Source organism: Pteropus alecto, unplaced genomic scaffold (genome assembly GCF_000325575.1).
Source record: "Pteropus alecto unplaced genomic scaffold, ASM32557v1 scaffold164, whole genome shotgun sequence".
NCBI classification, from domain to species: domain Eukaryota; kingdom Metazoa; phylum Chordata; class Mammalia; order Chiroptera; family Pteropodidae; genus Pteropus; species Pteropus alecto.
Window position 1 is genome coordinate 17,198,655 of NW_006439568.1, and position 17,865 is coordinate 17,216,519.

The 17,865-nt window shown below is 35.5% G+C and overlaps 1 protein-coding gene across 2 annotated transcripts in view; it reads right to left on the reverse strand.

Moving 5' to 3' along the window:
* Positions 1 to 15,923, reverse strand: part of OXR1 (oxidation resistance 1) — a 304,617-nt gene extending 288,694 nt beyond the window's left edge. For both annotated transcript variants that reach the window (XM_015593002.2, XM_025050061.1), the window contains exon 1: positions 15,752 to 15,923. In XM_015593002.2, the coding sequence (XP_015448488.1) occupies positions 15,752 to 15,906 (155 nt within the window). In that variant the 5' untranslated portion in view covers positions 15,907 to 15,923. The remainder of the gene's footprint in view (positions 1 to 15,751) is intronic.
* Positions 15,924 to 17,865: the final 1,942 nt, after the last annotated feature.

The window sequence follows — 17,865 nt, forward strand, 5'->3', positions numbered from 1 at the left end:
TGACTAGTTCCATAAGGGGTACACACAAAGGGTGGTCTCAACAAGTAAACGAGACTGCTAGGGTAAATCATACTTGGTGGGATCATCCCCCACACAGTAACTCATACCCTGTGGGCATAGCCAATCCCCAGTTAGTCAGCCCGAGCATTAATCCCATCCACCGATGGGCTGACACCAATAAATTCTTAGCTACAACAGAAGATGACAGAAGCCACACAAAGATTACATCAAGAGTTCCTAGCACAGGGGATCAGAGAGAATGCACCACTGGGCTACACAAGACACCTTCCACATAAGGCCAATTGGCCAAGGCTGAGAGATGAAACAAATATTCCTAACACATAGAAACAAAGAGAGAGAGGCTAATAAAATGAGAAAACAAAGAAACATGCCACAAATGAAACAATAGGAGAAAACTCCAGAAAATAAGCTAAATGAAATGGAGGCAAGCAACCTATCAGAGACAGAGTTCAGAATAACGGTTAAAGGATGCTCAATGAACTTATGGGAAGAATAAATGAGCACAATGAGAACCTCGACAGAGAGATAATAAACATTAAAAAGGACATAGAAACCATGAAAAAGAACCAGACAGAAATGAGGAATACAATAACTGAAATGAAGAATACACTGAAAGGATTCAACAGTAGATTGGACAAAGCAGAAGACTGAATCAGCAGTTTGGAAGACAAGGTAGCCGAATACACCCAATCAGAACAACAAAAAGAAAAAATAATTTTAAAAAATGAGGATAGTTTAAGGGGCCTCTGAGACAATATCAAGTGTACAAAAATTTGCATGGTACATAAGAAGGAGAGCAAGGGATTGAAAACCTATTTGAAGAAATAATAACTGAAAACTCTCCTAACCTGGAGAAGGAACGAGACATACAGCCTAGAGAGTCCCAAACAAGATGAACCCAAAGAGGCCCACACCATGACGCATCATAATTAAAATGCCAAAGGTTAGAGAGAAAGAGAGAATCTTAAAAATTACAAGAGAAAAGCAGTTAGTTGCCTACAGAGAGCACCCATAAGACTGTCAGCCAATTTCGCAACAGAAACTTTACAGGCCAGAAGGGACTGGTATGAAAAATATTCAGTGATGAAAAGCAAGGACCTACATACAACCAAGCTGACTCCACCCATCAGTGCTATCATTTAGAATTGAAGGAAAGAGAAAGAGCTTGCCAGATAAGAAAAAGCTAAAGGAGCTCATTGCCACCAAACCAGTATTACAAGAAATGTTAAAGGGATTTCTTTAAGAAGGAAAAAGGAAGAAAAAACATTAAAAATGTGAACAATAAAATGGCAATAACTACATATCTATCGACAATTATTTTAAATATAAATAGATTAAATGCCCCAATGAAAAGACATAGGATGTCTGCAGGGACAAGAAAACAAGACCTTTACATATGCTGTCTATGAGAGACTCGCTTCAGATCGAAAGACAGACAGACTGAAAATAAAGAAATGGAAAAAAATATTTTATAAAAATGGAAAAGAAAAAACAAAAAAGCTGGGGTAGCAATATTATACCAGACAAATAAGACTTTAAAACAAAGGCTATAACGAGAGACAAAGAAGAACCAAATAATCCCACTCCTGAGTATTCGTCCAAAAAAAAAACCCAAAACACTATTTTGAAGGGACACGGTGTATCCATATTCATTGCAGTATTATTTACCATATGATTTCACTTACACGTGGAATATAAGGAACAAAATAAATAAACAAACAAAACAGAAACAAACTCATAGATACAGAGAACATTTTGATGGTTGCCAGATGGGAACAGGGTTGGGACGGGTGGTTGAAAAGGGGAAGAGATTAAAAAGTACAAAAGAGTAGTTACAAATTAGTCATGGGATATAAAATATAGCATGGAATATAGTCAATAATATTGTAATAACTACATATGGTGTCATATGAGTACTAGATTTATCAGGGTGATCACTTCGTAAATTATATAAATGTCTGATCACTATATGGTACACCTGAAACTAATGTAATACTGTATATCAACTATAATTGAAAAATACAAACATTACTTAAAAAATATGGGCAAAGGATATGAATAGCATTTCTCCAAAGACATGCCAATAAGCATATAAAAAGTTGCCTAACATCAACGTCATTAATCATTAGGGAAGTTCAAATCAAAACCACAATCAGATATTACTCATACCCACTAAGATAGCTCTATTCAGAAGACAGATAATAATAAGTGCTGAGAAGAATATAGAGAATTTGGAATACTCATTCATTGCTGGTAGGAATATAAAATAATGTAGCCACTGTAAAATAACCTGGCAGTTTCTCAAGAAATTAAAATCAGAGTTACCATATGACCTAGCAATTCCAATCCTAATTGTACACCTAAGACAAATAAAAATAATGTCCACATAAAAACTTGTACATGAGTGTTCATAGCAGCAGTATTTATACTAGCCGAAATGTGATAATAAATGTCTATCAACTGATGAATGGATAAATAAAATGTCTAGCTATTTATATATAAAAATATGAATATAGTATATCTATTCAATGGAATATTATTTGGAATGATTTGCAATAATTTAAAGAACAAAGTACTGATGCAAGCTACAACATGGATTAACCTTGAAATTATCATGCTAAGTGAAAGCAGGCAGTGACAAAAGACCATGTATTATATACCATTTCTCTGAAGTGTCTAGAATAGGCAAATCCATAGAAGACAGAAAGTAGATTAGTGGTTGCCTATGGCCAAGGGGGAGTTAGGTAAGGAAGGGAATGGAGAATGGCTGCTAACGGTATGGAGGCTTTGGAGAGATGGTGAAAATGCTATGTTCATTATGGTGATAGTTGCACAACTGGGATTATACTACGTTATTATATTGTAAATTTTAAATAAGTGAATGTTATGACATGAATTTAATTTTAATAAAGCTGATATATATAGGGGTGTGTGTGTGTGTGTGTGTGTGTGTGTGTGTGTGTGTGTGTATACCGTGGTATTTTTTTACTACCATGAAAACCAGAATGGGCAGGAATGGCCCAGAGCAGCACATATTCCTCTTAAATGTTTTAAACATTAAAGAACTATTTTTAACTTGGTACAAAAAAAAAAAAAAAATTGATCAATTGGATGCCACAGCTAACAGAAAAAGAAGCATGATCTTATATGCTTACAATGTTCCCTTCCTATCAAAAAACAATTTTAAAAACAGTTGAAAGTGTTAAATATTATTAGAGAGATCTTCTGCATATTAATCATAACCAATATCATTATTTTTGACAGTCATACCATAAATCTAAACTCCAGAGAGACAATTTTAAATCATCTGTTCTTAAACTTGAACGTGCATCAGAACCACCTGAAGGGCTTGATAAACTACGGATTGCTGGATCCAACCCCCCAGAATTCCTGATTCATTAGGGTTGGGGCAGAGTCTCTAGGTTCCCTGGTGACGCTGATTCTGCTAGCTAAGAAATCATATTTTTAAGAACCACTCGCTATTCTATACTAACCTACTTAGTTTGTTGTGGTCTTACTTATGGCTAATTTATCCTAATAGGCTCAAACATAGTTATACCCCCAAATCAAAGCTGTTGTATAAACCGTACCGCAGATCAGAACTGCTGCAGTGGGAGAATTGTTTGAGAGAAAGCTATTGCATAAGACAGTGGTGTACTGAATGGGCCAACACTTGAGCTTGAAATTAATGGTGCAACTTAGTGGAAGCAGGTGTAGGATCGGAAGGTCACAAAGTCAGGCATCAGCGAGTCAGATTAATGACAAAAAAGTAGAAGAAAGATCAATAAACTTTTGCTCCTGGGGGCACCCAGATGACAGTCAGTAAGCCATCACTGCATCCTAATTGGCCTTCAGCTCCTGAACCACATTCTTAGCTCTGTGCAGCCCAATGGTACAGCTGTCCCAGTGTTCCCCTGTCACTTTCCTGTGCTGCTGTTTCTGCAGTACAATAAGCTTGAGTGTGTGGCTGAGATCCCTGTCCTGATTATTTCAGATTTATTCCTACAATAACCTGCCCCGACTTCAGATAGAGTGGGTGGCTTTCCTTGAAAGTCCAATGAATGAATTTCCAAACCAGGTCTTAATGTGACAGGTTGATGTGCCAGCTCTAACAAGATGATATTTGATACAGATATGTGCTTATTATAGACTCTAGCTCATAATTGATAACCACATGATAAAACTGGCAAAAACAGGGCCAAACTAAACAAAAATGAGCTCTAGTTGTACTTACAGGAATATTGAAAAAGACAGCAGTCCCATACTGAGCTAGGTCAGCCCAAACCTGGTGTTTGTGTTCAGTTATTACCATGTTTCCAACAGAAGCAAAGACAAAGTAAGACACGTCCAGAACAGAGCGGAAGTTCTAGAAATCACGTAACTGAGTACAGGTTAAAGGAATCAATATGTTTAGTTTGAGAAACTTTAAAGAAAGGGAAAGGAAGGAAAGAAGAGAGCTTTTATCTAATGATTTTAGTTCTATCTCAAATAATATCAACTACAGGAAAGCAGATTCTACGGTCTAAATTTGGGAAACCCAGATTATTGTATGTTCCTCAGAAATATTTCCAGCATAGATTAGCATATAGAACACCGCCTGCCATGTACAATATGACTGGTCAATAAATATTTGTAAAGTGAATTGACCCGACAAAGAATTTGTGAAGTACTAAAATTAAATAATCTTCTGTTTAAATGTTTGTTTACAAAATCATCTGACTGTGGTTCCCTACCTCCTTGTGATATGTGTTAACATATACGCAGAATTAGAGTTTTTTAGAAGACATTTGGGAAAATGTTATATTAGACATAGCATACGTGGCTCTAGGTAAAATTAAAAAGTAGTGGTTACAGTAGTAGCCTTAGATCCAGTGTAGAGAAAACTTGTAATAATCAGAAGAGCCTATAATCATAATGGGCAGCTCATGAGGCTGAGAAGTCAGAAGGAGGGTTTTGAAGAAAGGCTGGATTACCACTTGTTATCGTTTTTGTTGGTGCGATTCATGGTTTCAGTAATTAGCTGAACTAGATCAGTAGTTCTCAGACTCTTAAATTTATAGAATCATACATGTGAAAATTAGAATAGGAGGCCTACTTTTGGGCTAAACACGTCTGCTTTTCTCAATTAGGGACGCAATTATCGTATTATCACCTTCATTTCATAAAAGGAAGACCACCGTATTATCAAATAATCACATATAATATCATTTCAGAATAAAGAAAAAAAATTATCAAAATCATCTTCATTTTCTCTCATTTTATAACAAGATGCTTTGTTACCAACTGGCCCTTGTCCATGAACTCCTACTTTGCGACCAATACCCAATATGACTTCATAGCTTCCTCTCAGAAGATACTCCATGATTTTAGGAAAATGACCTGTCAGTGTTAGCCAATAATTTATGATGATGAGAAAAGGCTAAGAGACAGTTAGAAAGGTCAGGAGATGGCAGAACATGGATCTGAGGAAATTTCTCCAAAGTGCACAGGTTAAAATTCAAGAACACTGAATGGGAACAGAGTTGTTTTATTTTCTTAAATATCAGGAAAATGTTCATCTTGGCTCAAATGAGCCAGAGCTCTAATTAAGAGCTGAAAATATATCCACAAAACTCTTCTGTGCCCGGTAATAAATGTCTGCATATATTAAACATAGAATAACCTGATGGCAGTCAAATCACTTCACCTCCGTTACAGTGCTTGGCAGGGACTGAGACTAAGTGCTCTGTTGAAGGTTCAGCCATTTGTGAGTGCAAAGCACCTGTTAAGTATCAGGTGCCAACAATGCTCAGGATGACCTCATCCCTGTCTTAGTACTCGGCTCTCCAGATACATTCTAACTGGGAAGCTGCAGTTTCATATAGCTCATCATATGTGTTCTGGTAACAGCTACGGCTTCATGCTTGGCTTCAATCGATCATATTTATAATTTGCCAAATAGAATAAGCATTTTATAGGTCTGTTTAATTCTCTAAACACTTAAAATCTGAACTAGGAACAAATATGGAAGGCTATCAAGTAAATCATCAATTCCAGAAAAATTACTTTCTCATATTCAGTTCATGAGAACCCAGAAGTAATAACTATAATGAATGTTTTCACCAGGCAACTGAATTAATAGGTGCTTTTTAAATCTTTTCATATCATCATCTTTACAGTTATCTCTAATATCTAGGTAGTTTTCCATAAAAACACTAAAAAGAATTATTATGGATTGAAACATATCATCAAAATTTCAATGAGCCTCATTCTATGCAAATTCTGTATCTGAATGCAATTTTCCAATACTATAAAAACCTCAGGGAAATGTCTAAATGAAAATGCACCCACCAACATCAATTAGTTTGAATTTCATTTTTTTTCCTGTCATATTCATGAAAGGACTCTGTATCACTAATCTAAAACCAAAGAGTAGTTAACCTAATCTAATTTTTTTGTCAAATGTTAGAGTAAAACCAATTTTCAGTTATAGCAGGAGTCTATGAAGCTCGTGTGCATAAAGCTTAAAAACCATCGGGAACAATATATCCCTCTTTCATGAAATTTATCAGCTGGAAAAGATGATGGATGTCTCTCAGAACCTCAGCTTTCTACCACAAGCTCTCTACTGAAATAGGGAGACCTGGGGCACCCGGTCATCTGCCAGTGGAGGTTATTCTGTCTCTGCTGCCGTTCGTTACTGGGCTGCTTTGAACATTTAGCACTGAAGTTGTGAAATCATGCACCATTTTATCTATGCAGACCTAGATCAAAGGACATTTTTCATTTGAGTTCAACTGCTGTCTTTAATTAATAGTTTCAACTCATCAGATACCGTTTATATGACCTCTGTAAATGGGAACATAAGAACACTTACCTTTCCAAATTCTGCAGAATCAAAATGCATTCAAAGGCTCAAAGCCTAGTTATTATTATATATAGATATTTCTTATTAATTGGGAGTAGCATTAACAAGTTAAGTAGCATTGAGCAATGAACTGTGTAAATTATTCTGTCCATAATAAAAGATGAATTTGCTGAATACCAGTAGGAAAACATTAACACTACCTGATAAAGAAATTAAAAAGAGAAGAAAAATAAATCATTGTTAAATATGACTAAAAATAAATAGCAGGAAAGATGTAAATGTAACCCTACAGAGATACTTCCTAGACATCAAGTGGTAAAGGTACATCCAGGAAAAAGGATAGATTAGCCATGCCTCCTTATGTGGGCAGTGGCTTGCATAGGTCTAACAGTTTGGATATTATATGCTTGCAAGACCAGTTTACCCCATTCTAGGCAATAAAGTCATTTCGAGCTTTCTTAATACACTGAATCTACAGCCCCACAGTGACAAATGAAGGTTTGAAATAATTCCCAGTATACCAGAAGTTCTAGATATTTTGGTTTCATGATCCAATTAAATTAAAACACACACACACACACACACACACACACACACACACACGTTGGAGGAAGAGTGGGATCAATATTTTATTTCCAACTTTTATTTTGTCAAGTAAAGACATAGAAAAGGAAAAATAATCTAACTTCTACCTATAACCAGTACCATAGAAGAAACCACATTTACCAACAAAAGTATAGAAAAGGCATAACCTTAGAATAAAAGTGAATTTCTTTTTCTGAGAAAAGACTCCTAGTAATTTTAAGCCAATGTTCTCTCTGAAACACATGTTAGCACTTGGATGGATGCTGTGTTACATTTGGTTCCTCACAAAACCACACACATTAAATAACCGGTATAAGGTAGATACTTCATTGCTTAATGCACCTTTGTGTTTATATAATGAAAATAGCCTTGAAGTTTATGAAAAGGGGTGAGGGGAGAGATTTAAAAATAAACGTAAAACTAAGTTGGATAACTGATAATCTAAATTTCCACAATTTATAATAGCATTTCAATCATATACTGTAAAACTCCTTAATGCAAAATAGAATATTTCTATAGAAGAACTCTCTTTTATATTGTCTTAATTATTCAGATGTATCAGATTGGTTGAATCTTTTCAAATGAATGCTAATGAGACAAGCTATATTTTTAAAATGGTTTTTCATTAACCTTTTTTCTTTCATTATTATATCTTATTAATTATATATGCTGAGTGTTTATACTAAGAATATAAATGGTTTTCATAAAATTTGAAGAACATGGAGAGGTCCTTTTGAAACAGAAATTAAATCAAAGTTCTGCTCTCAATACTTACTGAGTCTTACTACATTTATATTTTATATGAACTTTTGTCTACAATCTAATAAGTGAGGGCAAAGTTTCCCATCGCATTTAAAATATAATCCAGTCTGTCTCATGACCTACATGGCTCTCTGCTACCTCTTCAAGTTCAGTTCCTGGGACTCTCTCCTCTATTGACTACTTCCACCAAACCAGCTTCCTTGATGGTTCCTCAAACTCACCAGGCACATTTCAGTCTCAGGCCCTTTGTCCTTCTCGTTTCTCTGCCTGAAAGAGATTTCCTGTAAGATTTGTTAAGCTCCTTCCCTCTCCACTTAAACGATACCTTGTCCAAAAGGCTTTTCTTGACCAATTCCTCACTCCCATCACTCTTTTTACTGTTTGATTATTCTTCAAAATACATATCACTATCTAATAATATAAAAATATTTGTTTATCTGTTTATATCTGTCTTCAGCACTAAAATATATATAAGCTTAATGAGAACAGGAAATTCTGTTTCATTCATCATCCTGTCCACAGCATTGAAAACTGTACATTGCAGGTACTCAAAAATCTTTGTTAAATGAAAAGATGGATGAATATAAATGTAAGAAAATACCTTCGACTTATATACATACAACTTAACTACATTAGTTCATCTCTCTAACTTCAGAGGAATTATTTTTAAATTCCTATTAAAAATCATAACAACAAACCTATTCTTTAAAAAGAAACATAAAGCCGAGTATAAATTAATGAATCTAACTCTTTTAGTGACTATCCAATTGAGGTGAAAAGTGTTTTATGTCTTCTCGATTAAACAGAAATAGTTTTAAAATCAAGGTGAATTCTCTTCACAATCTTAAAAACAAATACAAAATAAACAAATGAATAAAATCCAATAAACAAACAAACACAAGAAGATGACGGGGAATATATACCAGGATAACACAATGATTGAAAATTTTATACACCAATGGCAAAATATGTTTAAGATTTCAGTCATTTTAATTTTGATCATACTGAAAATAACATACCTTAGTCTACATAACTATTTTAATACTAAGATTATTTCATAGACCACTCACCGGTCTTTATCTTAAATATTCAAGTCCCAAAAATGCTGATGTCCAGTAACTCTAACCTTAAGTTTGGAATGGACTGCCCAGTTTTATGTTAAAGCTTCGAAAGTCTAAGAAAACATTGACATGATCACTCACTGTAGTTCTTTCACAAGAGAGTAAATTATAATCCCTCTGTGAATGATGAAAAGACATATATCAAAGCATATTTATAGACCTGGATGATGAAAACACTTGATTTGAGTGTTTGTTTTTCCCCAATACTGATTGTGAATTGGTGATGATCAATCAACTGTTTCTAATGACTTATAACCAATGACAAGATTGAGACGAAGGAATGGCCAAGGTTACAGGTGTAGGCTTCGACTATGAAAGTGAGTGAAACTAATTGGTCCCTGTGGGAACAAACCTGCAACCTCCGACTCATTAACTTCATAAGAAAGCAAACTCCTCTAAGCAGACCAAAACTTATCAAACAATTTCCTACAAAATGTGATTCATGTCTAACTAGCACTAGTGTTTAAGAACAAAAATTTTTTAAAAAATCTGTCTTACTAATTATTGGACTCTATAAGAAGAAAGAATTTGATGTAGATATATGGAGAAAAACATCCAGGAAGTTTCCTACAAATATTTAATTTTTAAAAAGCTACTTCTAAAGGCACAGAGCTCAAAGACAAAAATGGTCAGGAGTCTAAAAATATGTGTTTACTTCAAGTGTCAAGCCCAGATCAAAATAATGAAATGATTTCTATTTGAAAAGGCATATTATGAACAGAAATACATACTGGAATTTTTCAGAATTCAGTAAATTGACTTGCATCCAAATAACCAAACTATGTCTTAAAGTATTATGCAATTTTGGGGACACATTTTTATTTATCTTGAGTATTCATTGGCTATATTATTCTCTCCTCTCTGCCTCTTGTAGGTTATTTGCTCCTTATTTGTTCTCTAAAATCAATTTGCTCTTCTTCTATGCTCTGGATGGATGCTATATTCACCTTTACAAGCTGCACAGCCCCACTTACATGAGGCATCTTAAGTTTTAGGATCTCAAACCCACTCTCTATTCCCAGTACCTAAATTTACTAGTTATTCATTTAGCATGCACTTACCATGCTGAGAAATACAATATCTTGCCAACTAAGCTTTTCCTGTCACTCAGAAGGTCTCATCTTTATTTTTCTTTTCAGCTAGAAACATTAGATTTATATTTACATCTCATCTTTTCCTTTTTTTCCACTTCTCTAATAATAGGCTATTGACAATTCTGATTTTTACCTTCTACTGTAAAACTCGAGGTAAAAACTTCTCTTGCAATCTCTATTTTATCTACATTTTCCCCTTTGTGAGTTCTGATCCCTTCAAAAACAGAGACAATTCCAGTCTCCGCTTCCTCTGCTGCTGCAAACACTGTCCCTGAGAGCCCACCATGTAACAGTGTAAATAGCATAAGTTGTTTGCAGAATAGTGGCTAAGGCAACTTTTGAGGAAAGATTCTGATTCCTCCGCCCCCGCTTAGAATAAATAGGTTGCTTCTCTCTCGTCAGATTTTTTTTCCTCCTAAATGCAGGTGCTGAGGAATGATAAGGAATGATTCACTTCTTCATTTATTCATTAAAGAACTTAGATAAAAAACATTATAAATAATGTAAGTAACCTGACAAAAGAAAGTATCTATACTTCTAATTTTGCATCTTAATTCTGGAACTCTAACACAATATTACTTTTGGATAAGGAAGATAATTCAAATTAGTTTTCATCTCCTAGTAGAGCATTATTAAACTCACCAACATTCAAAATAGCATTTTATACTATAAGCATATTCGATAAAGACCACTTATCACTTCTAAATTTAGTCAATACAACAATTAATTTATACAATTTACACTTCGTTATTTTCCAATCTATGGGTACGCATGATAGATTATTTTGTTGACGTCTGATAAAATTCTATTAGTCAACTATAAGTAAATGTTTCTTTGACAATTATCAGCACATTTTCAATGTTTATGAGGGACTAAATCTGATGAAAAAATTAACATAGAGGATGGATTCTTTTCTAAAAAAAAAAGGAGATGAGGTGATGAGATCCTTTCTTAGAAATACTTATTATCTCTGCAGACTTGATGTCGACAGCCCAGGGAGCTGCAGTAAGATGGGGCCTGGCCGGTCCCCTGACTGGCACAGAACCCTGTGACCCAGCAACATTTAAATAATTTTCCTCCAAACAGAAGTATTTAGAATAGTAAAAAATAAAATTAGAAAACACGTGCTGGTCCAATCCAGATGGGTGAAATAAATAACGCTACCGCTAGACAAAGTCACCCAGTCCTTACACGTGATGATGTCACTCTATATCCATCAAATACAGACAAGGCCTTAAAAATCGTTCAGTGAAAACAGAATATGGCAGAATCCCATGCATGGTTTGAGTCCATTTTTACAAAAAAAATATGTGAGCATATGTAGAGAATACTATAACTCAGCATTTATAATGGTGGTTTTCTATGAATGGTATGATTTAGGTCACACACCTCACTCTTGAAACTACCCCGATGCCTGATAGTGTTCCCAGGACCAGACTCTCACTTCCTTCCGAGAGAGGGCCAGGATGTCTATACTGAAGGAAATTAAGGGAGCTTAGCGGGAAATGGGAATAGGGCACTTGTCTTGAAGCCACATGCACAGAACAAGGAGACTGTTTTAAGAAGGAGAGTTTTGTTTCACACCGCAGTTTAGTGCTCAGGAGCACCAACTGGCTGCCTGCATTCATTTCCTACATAGTGGCTGTGTCACATCAAGCCAGTCATTTAACTTTCTATGCCTCACTTTTCCACTTGAGGAAATGCGAATAATAATACTACAGTCCTCACAAGGCTAGATTGTAAGGGACACATGTGTTAGATTCTGCTAGTGTTTAAAAAAGTGCCTGGTATGTGGTAAATGCCAAGGAAATGTTCACTCTTAATAATATTTACTTAGCTTGCACATTGTAAAAATTGTAAGTTTTAAAATGTTTACATATATATTCACTCTTAATAATATTTACTTAGCTTGCACGTTGTAAAAATTGTATATATATATTTTATGTATAACATTTATTTATTTTATAGGATATACATCTTGTGGATGTATAAGATATATAAATATATAAGACATACATCTTATAAAAGTATTTTTTTAAGGAAGGATTAACCATGATTATCAGGGAAGGAAGAACTGAAAGTCCTTTCGAGCATCCCTTGGCATCACACCATTTCCCCCTTTTTCAACTGCCTGTGCCTCTTCATGTCTCCTGTTTATACTTCATGTGTCCTGTTGCCACCAGCAACGATTCTTTCCCTTAGATCGCAGCCTGGAACCTGTCACCTGTTCATGGATGTCTGCAACTGATTCTGCGCATCCTTTTGTCTCTATCTCATCCAGCATCAACTCAATCATTGTCTCCCTCTGGTGATTATTTGGTAAACAGAAAGATTCATGAAATATCTGTTGTATGTCACCGTGTGACTCTTGTAATCAATTCTCACCACTCTCCTTACCCGGCTGACACTACATAGTTTCCTAGAAACTTGGAAGTTTCCTAGATTGTATTTCTTTTTGAAATTCTGCATGAAAGATCCAATTATTTCATATTTTTTCAAGGTTCATACACATAACTACTAAAGCAAGAAAGCTTTTTTTTTAATATGTAAAAAGATAACTTCTTCTACTGGAGATTTAAAACCTGGGAGTATTGCTTGGGTAACTATAAATATGAATGTAAGTATCTTGACTATATATTTCTAAATTCCTAGGTTGATATGGGAATCACAATCAAGCATCAATTTGTCCATTAGGCCTTAGAGTTAAATATTAAAATCAACGCATGGACATGGTCAGATATGTAGAACGGTATGGTAGGCAGACCAAACTGGTCACAGATGAAGTAGGTTTTGACTATATGCTCAGAGCCAACATTAATGAGAAAGCCTAGCAGAGGGAAGTCTGGCAGAGGTGGAGCTCAGAGGAATCATGCACACAAACACTAGCAGTGGGACTCTGACTCCCAGCCATGAAGAAGCTGCCCTAAGAACCAGATGGAATGTCTGGCACATACATCCTCACTGATAGACACAGCCCGCCTGGTGCATTCTATCTCGATTCCTTTGAGTACGGGAAGCCTGTAACTATCCTTGATACGATTATGCAGCTTCAGCCAAATTTCCCACTTGCCGTTTTCTACTGCAGGTAGAGACTACACTGGTCAGACCAAAGCGAGCACCCGGTAAACTTAAAAGTTACGTATCTCATTTCACATTAATATTCTGTCAACCCAGTTTATTTTACAATGTTAGTATTTTCATACCTTAGTTTCTGGATTTCAAAACAGGGAGCCAAACCCTGAACTATAATAATGTCATTAAATTTATGTAGCTCTGTGAGGAATTCCCAGAGAGCGACTGAGTTACCATACATCTCTATTCGGATGTGTACAGGGAAATGTTTCCCAACATATAGATTAGAAACGTTAGGAAATACAGAAGAATTACAAAGGTTAATGTGAAAAAAGGTTAACAATTTCTAAACTGTGTGTAAGTGCACGAAATCAGTGGTTTGTTTGGCATAGATTTCCTTCCTACGCGTCCTTGTCAGCTCATGGGAGCTCAGATGCTAAGAGGGAGAATGGAGATGCCAAACACACACCGTTGGATGACAGCGTGACACTTGTAAAACAAACCAGAGTCCCCTGTATGGAAATCTAACGTGGGACATTCGTTGTCACCAGAATTAAGGGTACTGATAAGTGAACATTTCCAAGGATTATTTCTGTAAAATTTGAAACTCTGACATGGAAAGAATTCTAACAAATTTCATATATGTAGATTCTATAAGACACCTCCACAATTTAAATTTCTTCTAGAATGAAAACATTGAGTTACCATTAAATTACCAGCTTTGCATTTTTTCATTCATTTACACAGCGTGAATTTATAGAATATCTACTAAATCGTAGGCTGTGCTAGGCAATTGGGCTGGAGCTATACTATACAACCTTTCCTTTGGTGCAGTTCTGTGTTCTGGTTGGCCCTTAATCAAGTCATTTATCACATAAAGGCTTGCACCACGGATAGGCTCCAGAGTCAGTCTCTGTGAACCAGGCTGCACCACACCCTATGCTGAGCTATGGCAATGTATCTGTGTTTTAATCTCCCTCTCCTCCTCTTTCTCCTTCTTCATCTTCTCTCCCACACCACTCCTCCTCTCTCCCTGTCCCCTCCCCTTCCCCCTTCTCTGTCTTTTCCTTCTTTGGCAAGCAGGTGGCTTTTTGAGGATTTACCTCGCATACGTTTGCCAGGAGTCTAATTCCTTTAAAGAAATATGTCCTTAATATCTCCCAGGGTTTTGAAGGAATACATAAGTTCTACAAAAATTGTTTAGTCTTTTATTTTAATAATAATATAAATATATATTGTGTGGTAATAATTCATAATTTAGTTCAACAGAGTATCTTTTAGCTTAATTTTTTTCAAACTGAGATCTTTAGCACCCAGTAGAGATCCAAGCACATATTCTAGGAAATTCATAAAAATTAAGTCCTGCAGAAATACTACTCTAAATCTAAACAAATAATCCTACTCTTCGCCCTTAAGAAGTTGCTTACTTAACTAAAAATAAATTCATGGAGCTAAGTTGCAGAAACTATTCTTTAATCTAATGCTATCTATATTTCCAGTACATATTGAAGACAAGAATGAGATGGGCTCTTACAAAAATGGAAAAGATTACTAGGTTTCTCTTATATTCATTTTTGTATAATATCACTTATTCAACTTTTTATATATTAAAAATCCAAAGTTCAATAAAATGGCTTCAAATTCATTGCTGCTCTTGATTACCATAGAACAATGTTGATTACGTTCTAGAAAAAATATCTTCATGCTTTAAAAAAAAAAAAACACCGCCAACTTTTCAACATAAACTGTAAGTCAAAGATTACTCAGAATGCCCTTTTTAGAGATAAGAACCTATAAGAGAATTTTATCTTCCATATTTGATTTCTATCCAGTTTGAGTAGCTCTGCTGAAACAGGAAGTTTGAAGAAAAATACTGATGAGGCAATATCTATCCCGCCCTCAGAGCCACCCTTACAGCTTATCAGTCTTATATCTGGGAATAGCATAGTAGACAGGAACATTAAAAGGCTATTTTATTCCTACTCCTCTCTCCCCAGGGTGTGTTGGAAGGAAAGGCACTGGATGCGAGTCCTGAGCCCTTTCCAGACTTCTTGGATACCACAACACTGAAATCATCAACCTTGAACTCCAGGTTGCTTTCACATAGCAACCTAACATAAAACCAATAATCTCTGTTAACCAGATTTTTAAAGTTCTTTCCCTGCTCCAGTTCTGACAGTACGAACTATAAAATAGTGTTTCGTGATGGACATGTATTTGCATTTAAGGTTAAAAAGTAATTCACTCACCATGATAAATTAGATACAGACATTGCAGCGATGTAGGCAGGAGTGTTGGGAAGCAGTCTTCTCTTGATTTCAGAACAGGGAGAGTCGGTCGAGTAGACAAGATAACTGGGTATTTCAGCTTTGCTGCCGGAATGATGCACAAACCACCTAGGCATTCACAGTTCGAGAAGACCTATAAAGAAAAAGAAAGTGATATCTATAGTACCTGGTCTTTATGACTTTTCACAGATTTATTTCATCCAGGTAAACAGTGTTATCATGGTAAAAGACACCTAAAAGAAAATATAAATTGTTTTCTTAAAATATAAGACATGACATAAATTGAAGGTAAAATAAAACCAACCCTATGATGAGCTGAATGCTTTAGCTTTCAAATCAACTGAAAGGTTAAGAAAAATGTTACTCTCTAAAATACAGAATTCCTTGTTCATTCAAGAAAAGAACAAAACATGTTTTCAAAAGCACCACACTTTTTTTTCCATATGGTCAATCAGTTATGCTGTTTAAATGAGCTTTATATGCTTGTGATAAAAGGGTCAGAATAAAGATCATGATTAGCTCATAGTAGATACTGAAAAAGGACTTCTTTGGCAAAAACGTTTTGTCCGAAGGTCTAACAAAAAATTGTTCACTACTTATGTGAGCGAATAAGGATTCATATTGAGTAATACGTGGGAGGTAAGCAGTGTGCATGTACATAACAAACATTTCCACATGCTATTTGTTGAATATCTACTGTGTACAGTGTTGTATAATCTTGAACCAAATTTTTCTTAGGGTACAATTAATTCCATGGTACTGTGTTAGACGCTTTAATTAATGAGTTCAGGTTATTAATTCAGTACAGTTTAATTAAACATTTACTGAGCATGTACTATGTGCACTATCCTAGGTATAGCTCAGTAATAAAAATGAATGACACATGAATAAGACATTGTTCCTGCCTTCGAGATATTTTTATATAGAAAAGATGATGTGATGAAATATGGTAAGTGTTCACATAAAGGTTTACACAGAGTACACAGGAACACAGAAGGGGGGCTTCCGGCCCAGGCTTAAGAACTTGAGAAGGTTTTCTAAAGAAGATGTGCCCCCAACCACTACCATTAGGTTTGGCTGCAAGTTCCAAAACAAAAACAAAAACCTAAAATCAACAAGGCTTAGAAAAGAGTTTATTTCTCTATCATATAAACAAATCTCAAGTCTCAAGAAGCAGAAGGTGGATATGGCAATCCATGGACACCAGTAAAGGAGAATCCCTTCTTGTCATTCTACCGGTCTCAACATGTAGTTCCCTTTCATGTTCCAAGTGGCTGCTGAGCTCCAGCATGCGTGTTTGTGTTCCAGCCAGCAGAAAGAAGAAAGAGGGAAAGAAGGATGCCTCCTAAAATTTACACATGACATTTCCACTTGCATTTCAGTAGTCAGAGCTTAGTCACTTGACCACCCTTATTCTAATGGAGACTGGAAAAATGCAGCCATTATTCTAGGCAGCCTTATGGACAACAACAAAGTAAGGTGTCTATGAGAAAGAAAGGGGGTCAAAGTGTGTATTAGAAGAAAACTAGCATTGTCTGCCATCTTGTTTGAGACTTGGTGAATTTTACCCTCAATATTTTATGATTCTGTACATACTGCAGCAAAGTGGCAAACATGGGGCAGAGGGGAGTTGAAACCAGTTCATTGTGTGTTGGTAATTTTACATATTTGATATATAATTTTAAATATGACTTATCAGTTTTCTTAAATTATTCATAGAGCAAACAAAATACTCTTTGTGTCTTACTATTTACCAGGCTCTGAATACTAAGGACACAAAGATTAATAAAATATAGTCTTTGCACATAAAGAATTCACTGTGTAACATAGATCCCATCAGGTAAAAAATGAAACAAAATAAAATGCACTCTGAAAATTGCTGTGTATGTACGAGGACACATGAATAGTTATAGGGGAACAGAGAAGAAACCACATGTCTAATGGATTCCAATTTCAACAGACCTTGACAGCTAGAGAGTAAGCAGCTACAAGATCCATATCCTTCATTGTCATCTTACATGAGGCTTCCAAGTCCATCTTTGGTTAATTGTTAAAGCATCAGGACTTCCATCTAT